The sequence below is a fragment of the Falco peregrinus genome, chromosome 1 (assembly GCF_023634155.1).
Source record: "Falco peregrinus isolate bFalPer1 chromosome 1, bFalPer1.pri, whole genome shotgun sequence".
In the NCBI taxonomy this organism is placed as follows: Eukaryota; Metazoa; Chordata; class Aves; order Falconiformes; family Falconidae; genus Falco; species Falco peregrinus.
The window spans coordinates 54,053,022-54,066,449 of record NC_073721.1 but is presented as its reverse complement, the minus strand read 5'-3'; the positions used below and the strand labels follow the sequence as shown (position 1 = coordinate 54,066,449).

The following is a 13,428-nucleotide window of genomic DNA, read 5'->3' as shown; positions in this document are numbered from 1 at the left end:
TGCCGCTCAGGGCTGGGGTCTCGGCCACTGTGGGGCCATGCTCCGCGGGGGGCGGGGGCGAGGGGCCCTGCGGGTCTGGGGGCCAGCCGGGACCCCGCGGCTCGGCCAGGCTGGTGGCGGTCGAGCGGATTCCCCCGGGATGCGGCAGCCTGGAGTCGCCCGTCCCGTCCCGTCCCGTCGGGGGGTGCCCCGGCCCCCTGCCGCTGTCCCCCGCCGGGGCGGAGCCGCGCCCGGGAAGCCCCGGGAGGAGGAGCCGGGCCGGGACTTTCCCGGGGCCGCGGCCGGGGCGAGGCGAGGCGGCCGCGCTGGGGCTGGAGGTAAGTGGCTGCGGGGAGGGCGGCCCGGGGGCGCCGGTGCCCCCTTGGCCGGGGGGAGCGCGGCGGAGCCGGGGGCCTGGCGGGCAGCGGGCAGGGCTGCTTGCATCGAGGGGGGGTCCCGTGTGCTCGGCCCCGGCGCGGGGGTGCTGAGCCTGGCCGCCCGCGGTGCGCAGCAGCTCCCGCCCCGCCGGGGCTGAGCGCTGGGGCGGTGGGCGCCGGCGGGGCGGCTGGGGGGCTCGGGGGTGCAGCGCTGGGCGCTGCCCCTCCCTGCTGCGGAGCCTGCGGCCACCGGTCCCGGCCGCTCCTGCGAGGGAGAGGGTGCTGGGGGGCACCTGCTGTCCTGGCGGGGGAGCGCAAAGCCAGTCCCGGGCTGGTGCTGACACCCAGGGGCAAGGTGCTTATTTTCTTGTCCCAGCGCTGCCGGAGCCCCGGCCGGGGGCTGCTAACTGCCCCCACGGGGGGGCCTGGCTAGCTGCCCCTCAAAAGGGCTGCGGACGCAGGGGAAACCAGGGAGAGAGACGGCAAGAGCCCGGCTGGCGCGGAGGGGTTTTCTGAGGGCACAGGGTGACAGCCCGAGCCAATGGTTCATAACGCAACAGCAAAGCGGCTGGTGTGCCGGCCCTAGAGGAGAAAAACTAGATCAGTGGGCGGCTGGGGTTTGCCAAAACCACCGTGGTAGCCACCATGGGAGTAAAGGCATCTTACACTGAGGTACAAGCAGCCTCGGTGCAGGCGGTCGGGAGGGGAAGGCTTGGGCAGCTTTTGGGGGCGGGGGGCTCCTCTCTGCCAGGCTTGCAGGTTGACAGCTCATTTCCAGGAAGGATCTCAGGACAAAGTCCCTGTGAGCGCTGTGCAAGAGGGACTCGGCAGCCTCTTGCCAGACCCTCGGCAGTAGCTGTTTGGGCTCCTGGGATGGAGCAGAGCACAGGGTTTATGCAGAAAGCAAAGTCAGGTGTTTAGGGCCATCATTTGCAGGCATTAGCAGGCCCCGGGGGAAACAAAATGTGCAGGGAGTAGCATGTTAGAGGAGCAGCCGGCTGGGTGGCTGGAACACGTTAGCTGTACACCAGGGTGGCTGGGAGCAGGGCAGTGCTTGTGCCACCGCCTGTGTCCCTGCAGTGCCCTTTCCCATGGCTGCTGCAGACGTTTCCCTCGGGCCGTCAGGGCATCAGCTCTGCAAGTCAGCCGGCTGTCATGGGAAGAAAGAAAATAGCACCTGCATTACTAGGTCACGTTCAAGGAGCTGCAGGCACGAAAGAATGGCTTTAACACGCGCCGCTTGCCGGCGGCTGGCCCTTAATTGAAGCAGGCTGGCTGGCACGGGGAGCTGCACCATCCAGCAAGGCTGCTGCAGAGGTGCTGTGTGCCGGGGCAGGAAGCTGGTGCTGTGCCAGGCAGTGTATTGCGGTCAGGGTGCTGCTCTTCTCCCTACCCCCGTTCCCAGCAGTGCCTGGAGAATCCTTCCTCAGCCCTAGGAGGGTCTGAAGACAGGGAGGAATTAGCCCAGCAAAGGGGGGCTGCAGTGTGTGTGCAAGCCTGGGGTCCGGGCCAGGCGCACTGGGTAACATGAAGCAGGGGATGCTGCCGGTGGCAGGAGGGGGAGATGGGTCCCCTTCTGCGTTGTATGAGGGATAAAAGCTGAGTGTGCTATGGAAAGTCAGGGCTCGGGGGGCCTGAAGGGCACAGCTGCTCACCACAGGAGGCAGGACTTAACCTCGAGAGCAGGTTGGAGGTTACTTTTCCAGGAACAAGGAAGCAGGTGACAACACTCCAGCTCTGCTGGACCAGCGAGGTGGGCTTCCTCTAATGTGCACTGTGGAAGTGCGCAGGCATATGGCCAGCAGCCTCCTGAGCAAGCCTGAGCTGTGGGGGCTGGGGAGATGCAGGCACGACCCCATGATGCTCCTTAGTCATGCTGTTTGCTGCAACAAGTGGAAGTGTCCAGGGCAGCGATAAGTGAGCTGAGAAAACCCCTCTAGAGGGGATGGGGCTGACGGCACTGGAGAAGGGGAGCTGCTCTGTTCAAGGGGCACAGGCTGGTCTTCTGCAGCATCTTCAGCCCTGGGATCCCCCAGGCAGGCTCAGTGGGCAGCATTTGAGGTGGCTGTGCTTTGCATACTGAGGAAGGGTGTTTGACCCCTCCTTCACCTCTCTGGGACATCTGTGCTAGCAGATTGATAGCTGACTGGTGGTAGCAGGCTGAGGTGCCCAGGTGGGATGTCCAGTGGAATCCCGACAGTGTGTGCTGCTTTCCACAGGCTGGCAGGGGGAGTTCCATGCTCCCTGGCTTTTGGAAGCTCCTGCAGAAGGGCAGGAGGAAGGTCCTACCTCATTTTGCGGTGCTGGATCTCCACCTTGCACCCCGCCACTGCACCTGCAGACCCCTGGGACCCCACGTGCTGGGGTGACAGGCCAGCCAGGGAAAGCCTCAGGCCCCAGGCCGCAGGGCAGCCCCTTTGGAGGACTTGAGTGGCTGGAAAATCTCCTTGAAAATGCTCTTTTCAGCTTCTGCAGAATATGAGTCACGCACGAGTTGAACAATCCCCTTCCTTCCCCTCTTCTCCCACACACCCAAAATCCCCTGAGCGGGACCTGCAGCAGCCACTGATTCAGAAATTCATGGTACGAGGGCACCGCAGTCACATACAGGTTGGGGTTTTTTTCTTTTTTTTTCTTTCCATTGCTTAGCAAGGAGAAATGCGGAGCAAGGGACGGTGCCCGGAGGCTCTGCTCTGATCCTGCCCCTTTGCTAGAAGGCTCCGGTGGTTTCCGAAGGTCAGGCAGACGACCTTGACCCCAGCAGGACCCCCGTCTGGGTAGCCGGCAGTTCCCGCACCATGCTGGGGCTGGATGGGTTGCTGAGACCAGCCGCTGCCCCCTCTGTGAGTGGGGCGCGCTGCCGCGGGGGGCGGGGGCCTGCGCCTCGCTGGGGCCGGTGGGGAAGCGCCCCCGTCTGGGGCGCCGGGAGATGCGCCCCGGGAGCGCCGGGGCTGCGCTTCGCTCCGAAACCGGGCGCTTCCTAGCGGGAAGGAGGGAATGGGGGCGCGGGTGGGAACCGCCTCTCTCAGGCCCTCTCCGCAGGCAGGGTGCAGGGGCTGCCGCGTAAGTGGGAACCGGGGAGCCCGAGAGCACCCCTCTGGGTGCCTGGCAGGGGTCTGCGGGGTCCTGGAGAGCTTCCCCCAGCCGGGGGGGACACCGGGCTCTGGGGCAGCTGCTCCTGGTTGGGTTCGGGGGGGCTTGGAGGTGACACCCCCGTACGGGAGGCGCACCCTCAAGGTGAGGTGATGCGGGGTGGGGACCTGGGGGTCCCAGGGCTGCAGCCAGGGTTGGGGCAGGGTCTGGGCGGCTCCAGCCACGCGGCACGGCAGGTCTTGCTGGGAAAGGGCGCGGTGGCGGCTCAGCGGAGACCGGTACTTGAAACTGGGGGGTGGGCAAGCCCCTCCGTGCGCCCCCCGGGGGGGAACTCGGGGCACGGGCGCGCCAGGGGTGCCAGGCAGGGGACGGGCCGCCAGCATTTCCAGCCCGCCCGAAGCCCAAAACGCACGGGCGGGGAGCAGGCGGGCTGTGCCGAGCCCCGCTCCGAGCCTGGCCGTGCCGTACCGAGCCGTGCCGTGCCGAGCCGTGCCATACCGTACCGAGCCGTGCCGCCGAGCGGGGCGGGGCGGTGACGTTCGGTCCCGTCATTTCCCGGCTCGGCGGGGTTTCTAGGGACTTTCCGGAGCGGCGGTGCCTTCCTGCCGCCGGCCCCGCTCACTCCCGCGCTCTCCCCGCAGGCCGCCGGCCGGCCCCGCGCAGACATGGACGAGCAGTTCCAGCCCGTGAGTGCGGCCCGGCCCGGCCCGGTTCGGCCCGGCGGGGAGGCTCAGCCCGGCCCCGGCCCCGGCCCCGGGGCTGGGCCGGGCCGGGCCACTGCCCGACCGCTCGGGTGGCGGGGGGAGAGGGGGGCTGTGCCCGTCCCTTCGGTGGGCGGTGGGGAGGGGGGACTGTGCCTGCCCCCGGGCTGGGCACTGGGAGTGCGTGTGCCTGCTCCTGGGGTGGAGAAGGGGGTCTGTGTCCACCGCCAGGGTGGGCAGTGGAGGGGTCTGTGCCTGCCCCCGTGGTGGGAGAGGGGGCTCTGTGCTTGCCCCCAAGGTGGGCAAAGGGAGGGTCTGCTGGTGCCCCTAGGAGTGGGCAGCGAGGTGTCTGCACCGGCTCACCCCTGTTCCCTGGGAGGGACAGGGGTTCCCTGCCTGCCCCCCCCCCCCAGGTGGGCAATGGGGGTCTGTGCCAGAGTGCCCCCCCCAGGGTGGGAGATGGAGGGTCTGTGCCTGCCTGCCAGGGCAACTGGGGATTCCAGCCCCTACACACTTATCACTCATCTTCCTTCCCCTCGCCCAGTGCCTGGATGGGATTGACTATGATGACTTCAATTTTGGCTCCCACATGATGGAGCAGAAGGAGCCGCTGATGGAGACGGGTAAGGGCCCCTCTGGCTGTGCCCTCCCGGGGGTCCCTGGCTACAGTGGGGTTTCCCAACAGGCTGACTCATGCCCTGTAGTTCCCAGCAGCACCCTCACTGGCCCCACTGTGGGCTGGCTGGGAATCCCTGCCCTGTGCCACTGGGACGGGGTCTGTTCAGTCTGGCCCTGCTGCTTCACCTACCAGGGACTTGAGGTGGGGCTGTGACGGGTTCCTGGAGGCTCCCCAAGTGCCAGAGCATTCTCTGGCCCTTCCCTCCTCTCCCTGCCACTCTGACTGCCGCTGCTGGCTAGGCTCTGACAGCAGAGGGGCCAGGGGCCCTGAGGACCCCCCTGGGGTGAACAGGGGTCACCTCACTTTCAGCACCGTCCCTGTACCTCCAGCATCCTTACTGGGAGCATGTACTTTGGTTATTCTGTGTTTCTCACCGGTGCCTCTCCTCTCTGTCCTCCAGTGGAAGGTCCCTACCTTGTCATCATCGAGCAGCCAAAGCAGGTAAGGATGTCACGCAGGTAAGGGTAGGTGTAGCTGTCACCCTCTGCTCTCATGGCATCAGGTTTGGACCACCCCTGGCTGACCCCCTCTTTGCCTCTGCAGCGGGGGTTCCGGTTTCGGTATGGCTGCGAGGGCCCTTCGCACGGGGGGGCTGCCAGGAGCATCCAGTGAGAAGGGGCGCAAGACCTATCCCACCGTCAAGGTGAGCACTGGGAGGGTGCTCTGAAGGAGGGAGGGGAGATGTGTGTTGAGCTCTGTGTGTCTCGTGGCACTGAGGTGTGGGAGGGCTGCGACATGAGGGGGGGTGGCCGTGGGGAGTGGTAGCAGGGGTTTGTGGAGAGTCCTGCAGATTGCCGGGTTATTGTGCCTGATCCCCATCTCCTTTCTCCCTGCAGATCTGCAACTACACGGGGATGGCCCGGATCGAGGTGGACCTGGTGACGCACAGCGACCCTCCCCGTGTGCACGCCCACAGCCTGGTGGGCAAACAGTGCAACGAGGCTGGCAACTGTGTTGCCATCGTGGGACCCAAGGATATGACGGCTCAGTACGTGTGAGGGAGACCCGAGGTGGCCTCTTGCCCACGCCGGGGGGCGGGGGTCTGGCTGCAACTTTCAGGCTGGCAAGGAGAGGGGGTTAGTGCATCCAGGAGCTGGGTTTGCTGGATGGGGCCAGGGGTGGGTTTAGGCAAGGTCATGGGTACAGCTCTGTCCCCTCTGAGCATTTTGCTTGGCTCTGGGTCCAGCAAGTGCAGCTTGTTCTGGGCTTCTGTCCTTGGGGTTGCAGCTCCCTAGCTTCGCAGGTGACTTCTGAGGCCAGCCCGAGTCATGGGGTTATTCAGCAACTACTGCAGCTGCTCTTACACATCCAGCCCTGGCTGCTGGCTCAGTCTGGTCCTGTTTGCATGTCTCCAGCACTCCTGGTCCCCCCGCTTGGATTTGTCACCTGCGGGAGGCCGGAGTTTCCCAGCCAGCTCTTTCCTGGGCTCCTTTCCTCTATGGTGTGGTTGCTGCGCACCACTTTTATGCCCTGCGCACATTGCCCCCCTGCTGCCTGAGTGTCACCGCTCTGTGCTTTGCTCAGCTCCTTTCTGGCCACAGGAGCCTGGTGCCCCCCAAGCCAGCTACTCCCAGATCCCAGTGGGATCCCTCTTCTCCTCCAGATTCAGCAACCTGGGTGTGCTGCATGTCACCAAGAAGAATATGATGGAGATCATGAAGGAAAAGCTGAAGCAGCAGAAGATGCGCAACAGGAGCCACATGCTGACGGGTGAGGGCAGCCTGGGAGCTCAGGGGATCTTGCACCCCGAGGTGGCAGCTGGGGGTTAGCATGGCACTGGGAGGGGGCATGTGGCGTACCCTGGAGCCCCATCCCCTTGCCTAGCCTGACAGTATCTCCCCCTGCCCTGGCAGAAGCGGAGCTGCGTGAGATCGAGCTGGAAGCGAAGGAGCTGAAGAAGGTGATGGACCTGAGCATCGTGCGGTTGCGCTTCACTGCCTACCTCCGCGACAGCAGCGGGAACTTCACACTGGCCCTCCAGCCCGTCATCTCAGACCCCATCCACGACAGCAGTGAGTGCAGGGCCGGGCCGGGGAGGGGGTGGGGCAGGATGGGCGGAGGAGGAGAGGGATGCTCTGTCTGCCGTATTGGCTCCCAACGCCTCCTCTTGCTCTGCAGAGTCCCCAGGAGCTTCCAACCTGAAGATCTCACGGATGGATAAGACAGCAGGCTCTGTGCGGGGAGGGGACGAGGTCTACTTGCTGTGTGATAAAGTTCAGAAAGGTAAAAGCTGTTCCCTCCAGCCAGGACCTTCTGGAAGGGGGCTGCAGCAGGAGCCATCTGAGGCCCCTGGGTGGGCAGGGGTCTGCGGCCCCTGGAGCGTGGCTGGGGCAGGGGGACAGGTGGTGCCAGTGTCCCTTCTCTCCCCAGATGACATCGAGGTGCGTTTCTATGAGGATGATGAGAACGGCTGGCAGGCTTTTGGGGACTTCTCCCCCACTGATGTGCACAAGCAGGTATGAGGGAGGTGAAGGGGCGTCCTGCTGTGCCACGGGGCAGACGGGTGCCCTGTGTGGTGGGGGAGCCCCATCCCTAGCTCCAGGGAGGAGCGGGACCCCACGTCCATCTGTCCTGCCCGCAGTACGCCATCGTCTTCCGCACACCCCCCTACCACAAGCCCAAGATCGACCGCCCTGTCACCGTCTTCCTGCAGCTGAAGCGGAAGCGGGGGGGTGACGTGAGCGACTCCAAGCAGTTCACCTACTACCCCGTGGTGGAAGGTGAGCCCCCCCCAGCAGGCTGGCGTGCCCTCTGCCGCCAGGGCTGCCCCTCACCCTGCTGCCCCTCTCTCCCCACAGATAAGGAAGAAGTAGAGAGGAAGCGCAAGAAAGTTCTGCCTCAATTTCCACAGCACTTTGGTGGGGGCTCACACATGGGGGGTGCTGGCGGCGGGGCTGGGGGCTTCGGTTCTGGAGGAGGTGAGTGGGGATGCGTCTTCCCCCTCCCTGCTCAGGCAGCTGCAGCCCAGCCTTGGGGGCTCCCCACTTCCCTCTGGCCTCACCTGCCCCCCTCCTTGCTCTGCAGGTGGGAACCTCAGCTTCCCCTACTCCCCCGGGCTGGCCTACAACAGCATCTACTCGCCTGGCCCCCACCCCGTGGGAGGCTACCAGGGGGGTGTGCAGATGAAGGGCCCTGAGGCAGAGGGTCCTGGGAGCGACAGGCAGGCGCCCGCGGAGAGCATGTACTGCAAGGAGCTGCAGAAGCATGGTAGGAAGGGGCTACACTGGAGCAAGGGCTGGGGGGTGTTGGTTGGGAGAGGTGGCACAGGTTGGGGACCTTGCGGGGCTGGGCACTGCTCTCCTCCATGCCCGGGGCGGGATGCAGGAGGGTGGATGGGGCTGTTGCTCTTGGGGGTGACGTCCTGCTTCGCCCCCTAGCCCAGCTGTGCCAGCTGTGGATGCTGGCGCTGGCCCGTCGCAATGCCCATGCCCTGCTCGACTACTCAGTCACCGCTGACCCCCGCATGCTGCTGGCGGTCCAGAGGCACCTGGCTGCATCGCAGGACGAGAATGGGGACACGTGAGTGCACGAGGGCTTGGGGGGGGGAGAGCATGGGAGCCTTGTTGGCCATCAGAGCTATCAGGGGGGCTCCAGGGGGTGGGAGGTGGCAGGGAGAAGCGTGGAGCTGAGCCAGGGGCCATCCCACTCTCTCTGCAGGCCTTTGCACCTTGCTGTTATCCATGAGCAGACAGCTGTGATCAAGCAGCTAATTGAGGTCATCATTAGCATCCCCAGCCAGCAGATCATCAACATCTCCAACAACCTGCAGCAGGTACAGGTTTCCCAGAGCAGCTGGTTCTCCTCTGCGTGGGCCTCACCCCCATCTCCTGGTCCTGGGGGCCCCCTTTGCTGCTCCTGCTGCGGGGAGGCTGCAGCGTTGAGCACAGTGCAGCCCTGCTGGCCAGGGTGGTGGTGCAGGACTTGGCTCCTCCTGAGAGTGCTACTGAGGGGGTGCTGCTTGTCTTGCAGACGCCGCTGCATCTGGCAGTCATCACCAAGCAGCCCCAAGTGGTCCAGCTCCTGCTGCAAGCTCGTGCTGACCCCACCTTGCTGGACCGCTACGGCAATTCCCTGCTGCACCTGGCGCTCCAGGCTGGCGATGAAGAGATGCTGAGGACACTGCTAGCCCATCTGGGCTCGGCTGCCCCTTACCTGCTCCGCCTGCCCAATTTCCATGGTGCGTGGGGCTGGGAGATGATGGGAAGCTGGTGGTGCCATCCCATGGGCTGGGCTGGAGGGCTGCTGAGCCTCTGCCTCTGTTGCAGGCCTCCTGCCTGTGCACTTGGCTGTGAAGGCAAAGAGCCTGGCCTGCCTGGACCTGCTGGTCAGGAAGGGAGCAGACGTGAACGCGGTGGAGAGGCAGGGCGGGAGGACCCCGCTGCACCTGGCCGTGGAGATGGAGAACCTGAACATGGCCACCCACCTGGTGAAGAAGGTACAGGAGGGCTGGCGGGCTGGTGGTTGTGGGATGGGGATGGGGCACAGCCCTGGCAGAGGTCAGGGTGTCCCTTGTGGTCTTGAGGTAACGGGGTGGGCGGGAGGCAGCCTATCCTCACAGGCTCACGCCTTTCTCCATAGCTGGGAGCAGACGTCAACAGCCGGACTTTTGCGGGGAATACCCCCCTGCACCTGGCTGCAGGCCTGGGCTCCCCCACCCTCACCAAACTGCTCCTCAAAGCTGGTAAGGTGCTGCCCTCCCTCGTCTCCCTTCCCACCCCCGCGGGGCTGCCTGCCTCGGGGGGTGCCCGTGGGTAGGGGTCTGGGCAGACCCCTGGGCCAGCCCTCCCTTTTGGGGGCTCAGTCCACCCTTCCCTGACAGGGGCAGATGTGCTGTGTGAGAACGATGAGCCTGTGTCCTTGTCTGAGGCCAGCAGCGACACGGATGCCGACCCCGAGGAGCAGGAGCTGGCCATGGAGCTGGGGGAGCCAGCCCCCACCGTGGCATGCGTCACCAAGCCCGAGCCCCCCGCAGAGGGGCGGCAGGCAGAGCAGAGGCAGCGCCGCTGCCACACGCCCCTGGACCTGACTCGGAGCCAGAAGGTGCATGGTGGAGCAGGACAAACCCCTGGGACCTGCTCCTGTGAGCATGCCCATGTCCCTCCGTATCCCGGGACGTGGCTGGTGCTTTGGGGGATGCTGACATCTGTGTGTCTGTCTGCAGGTGCGGGAGATCCTGCTGCAGGCATCCCAGCAGGGCCCTGAGGCAGAGCTGCCTGCTGCCCCCCGGCCAGGTGAGCAGCCCCTCTCCCCCCAAAAGCGCGGGCACCCTGCGGCCTCAGGGCTGGGCAGCGTGTGATGGGGGCAGCTCTCCCGCGCAGGGAAGGTCCTGTCGCTGGACAGTGAGGCACTGCAGGGGCTGGAGCAGCTGCTCAACCAGGACTGCAGCGGGTCGGACTGGATCGAGTTGGCCAAGCGCTTGGGGCTCTGCAGCCTAGTGGAGACCTACAAGGACACCCCCTCGCCCAGCGTCAGCCTCCTGCGCAGTTACGAGGTCAGTGCCTGGCCACGGTGCCCCTGTCCCTCCCCACCTGCCTGGCTGCTGGCCCTGCTCAGTGCCCTCTCTCTGCAGCTGGCGGGGGGCAGCCTCGAGGGGCTGCTGGAGGCCCTGGACTCCATGGGGCTCCGCAAGGCTGTGAGGATGCTCCACAAAACTGAGGCCCTGGAGAAGCTGCAAAGCACAGGTACAGGGAGTGAGGGGGGCTGGGGGGTGTGTGTGTGTGTGGTGTCCCCTGCTGCCCCCATGACCCTCAGTCGCTGATGGCATCGGGGCTTGCTTTGCAGAGCTGAAGGAAGACAGTGCCTACGGCAGCGAGTCAGTGGAGGAGGAGGTGCCCACGCTGGCCCTGAAGCCGGGGCAGGGGGGTGAGCTGCCCCACAGCCAGCAGCCACAGGTGCACTGAGGGGCAGCAGCCCCCACGCCTGCCCAGGGGGGCCACATCGCTGCCCACACAAGTGCCTTCTGGACTTGGGGTCTGGCTGCCTGGACTCAGGGGGTATGGGATGCAGCCAGCTCCTGCCCCTCTCTGCTCTTATTTAATGGTCCCTTTTCTGAATAAAGGGACAGTTTCCATTAGCCTTTGCCCTCCCTCTCTCCAGCCCTGCCCTGAGCCAGCGGGCACTAACCCCCTCCCTCTGCCCTGAGCCCCTGCCTGGGGCTGGGAGTCCAGCAGCAAGGAGGCAGCTGCCAGCCCCCTCCTCAGCACCCCTCCATGTGGGGGCTGTCCTCAGCCGTGGGGGAGAAACCACGGTGCACACAAGAAGTGAAGAGCGAGTTTTACTTCAGTGACCGAGAGAAGAAGCTGTACAAAGGTTTTTCTCCCCCGAGCCACCTGGAGCAAGGGGGGAATTTTTTTTTCTCTCTCTTTTTTTTTTCTTTTTTTTTTTTTTTTTGCAATAGGCTCAAAAGAGCAGAATAAAAAGTTTGACACATTCGCAAAGTCAGTGCTGAAACCAGCTGGGTCCTGGGCAGCCAAGAGCAGCACGTTTGCCAGCCCCCCGCCTGCTGCCCTTCCGCGGTCCCTGGACCCCTCCCTGCACACCCTGGGCACTCCTGTGCCACCTCGCACCTGACAAGCATCCTTCAGCCCACCCCGGGGTGGTGAGGGCTGCCTCAGCCTGCCCCTCACCTTGGCACGGAGGGAGCCCACAGCCGAGGAGGGGGCTGCACCACCGCTGCTGCAGCATGAGAACCTCGCAGCACTGCAGGCCGGGCTTTGCTGGCAGCCTCCGAGGGCCCCGTGGCCTTGCCTTTGAGAAGCAGCACAGGAAGGTAAGCTGGCTCCAGCCCATACGGCAGTGAGGACCCCCAGCTTCAGGGTTCACCTCCCCCCAGGAGTACTTACCCACTGCTGCCCAACATGCCCCAGGTACGATGCTCACACCCAGGCGGTGCAAACAGGACTGGTCCAAGCTGCCGGGGGGGTCAGGAAGCATTGGTGCATCAGCCCCCTCATACAGCCACAAGTGCAGCAATGGGTGCTGCCATCCCAAGGTTGCGTCCTTGGTGTCAGTGGGCACAGGGCTGTCTCTCTCTGAAGGGTTACTGGTGCCCAGCTGGTGTGGGGGAAGAGGCAGCAGCACACACAGGAGCCCGTGCTCAGCTTGCTGCAGGGGGTGGCGGGGAGGCTGGGTCTCCCCCTAAGTCCATGTAAAAAACCTCCTACCCCAGAGTGCAGTGCCTACAGGACATGGCTGGATTTGTGGTTTGTTTTTTTTAAACAGTTCCCCAAAAGCATCAAAAGTAGGCCCCCCAAAAAACAACCCTCCCTGGTGGTCAGCTTGATCTGGTACTAAAAAGTGCAAAACTGTATCACAAAAACTGTTCAAAAGTTGTAAGAAAGCAGGGAGGGTGCAGAGGTGGCTGGGCTGGCAGGGAGGGGGGCCAGGTGCCATCACCCTGGCTCCCCTGGCTCCCAGTCCCAGGAACAGGGACAGGCCAGGGCTGGCCCCCTCCCCTCTGCTCCCCCTGGCACAACGGAGCTGGAGAAGTGGCCGCTGGCTTTGTTTTGCTGCATTTTTGTCCTGTTTGTTTTTTGGTGTTTTTTTGTTGTTTTTTGGTTTTTTTTTAAAACCACTGAAGAATTGAGCCTAGTGGGTGGGTTTCAGTTGTTCGCCCTCCCCAGGCTGGGGTACTGGGTCCTGCAGCTAAGTGCAGGACAAGGAGGGACAGGAACAAGTCTGATGGGGCTGACTGTGTGGCAGCTCCCATAGGCCAGGACTGGGGACTGTCCTGCTCTGCCACTGTCTCAGCAGAGGGGCCGTGGCCCTGCATGGCTGGTGCTGGCGGTCTGGGAAGGGCTGTCAACCCCCAGCTCATGCCACAGATGGACGGATTCATGCAGGGTCTCGGCAGGCATGTGGCCTCTACCTTGGTGCCGGGGGGACAGGAGCTGCAGCGCAGGTGCCCAATACCCCTTGCCTATGACTTCTGGGGGTGGCCAGGGGGCTGGCGGCTGGTGCGCTCCGAGATGTTGCGCTTCACCTTGGTGGCTGTGCCAGAGGGCTCTGCATTGAGTGAGGGGCTGGAGCGAGATTTTTTCAGGCCATCATCCTCCCCGCCTGCTGCGTCAAAGAGGGTAGACTCAAATGCTGCCAGGTCCTCGGAGCCGGCCTTCAGCTTGGCCCGCAGCAGCATGGCATAGGTGCCATAGCGGGATTTCTGGGGAGAACAGTGCGGCAGAGAGGGGTCAGTGAGCTGGGTGCTGCCCCTCAGCCAGCAGCCCAGGGTGGGGGGATGCTCATGATCCCTCCACCTGGCCAACATCCCAGGACAGAGGGGATGCTTGTGGTCCTGGACCATGGCAGTGCACAGTGCAATTCAGCCGATGGGGACTGGGGGTGTCCCATCACTCAGGATGGCCAAGCAGGCAGGGGCAGAGGGGCGGGGGGCAGAGGGGCGGGGGGCAGAGGGGCAGGTCTCCCAGCTCACCTCAAACTCCAGGTACTCTTCCTTCTGCTTCAGCTCCTCGTACTCCTTGCCCTTCACCTTCTTCTCTGGCAGTGAGGAGCGATGCTCCAGCAGCTCTGCTGACATTGTCTTGAACTTGGTCTCATGGCTCTTCACCTGCTCCTCCTGGGCAAGGGTGGCATCACGTCAGTG

The 13,428-nt window shown here is 64.4% G+C and overlaps 2 protein-coding genes across 2 annotated transcripts in view; one reads left to right on the top strand and one right to left on the bottom strand.

The window, feature by feature from the left end:
• Positions 1-220: 220 nt before the first annotated feature.
• On the top strand, positions 221-10,902 carry NFKB2 (nuclear factor kappa B subunit 2). The gene is given in 25 exon segments (XM_055816185.1): positions 221-317; positions 3,006-3,199; positions 4,091-4,135; positions 4,695-4,773; positions 5,230-5,270; positions 5,373-5,414; positions 5,416-5,472; positions 5,666-5,817; positions 6,433-6,539; positions 6,683-6,841; positions 6,948-7,052; positions 7,200-7,285; positions 7,411-7,549; positions 7,628-7,747; positions 7,854-8,036; positions 8,207-8,348; positions 8,487-8,601; positions 8,799-9,006; positions 9,095-9,264; positions 9,408-9,510; positions 9,649-9,869; positions 9,991-10,060; positions 10,148-10,320; positions 10,399-10,510; positions 10,611-10,902. Coding segments are annotated over 24 exon segments (2,793 nt in total). The 5' UTR covers positions 221-317; positions 3,006-3,154; the 3' UTR covers positions 10,730-10,902.
• A 122-nt stretch (positions 10,903-11,024) lies between these two features.
• Positions 11,025-13,428, bottom strand: part of PSD (pleckstrin and Sec7 domain containing) — a 38,359-nt gene continuing 35,955 nt past the window's right edge. The window contains 2 exon segments of the mRNA XM_055816173.1: positions 11,025-12,987; positions 13,258-13,401. Coding sequence (XP_055672148.1) covers positions 12,748-12,987; positions 13,258-13,401 — 384 coding nt within the window. The 3' untranslated portion in view covers positions 11,025-12,747.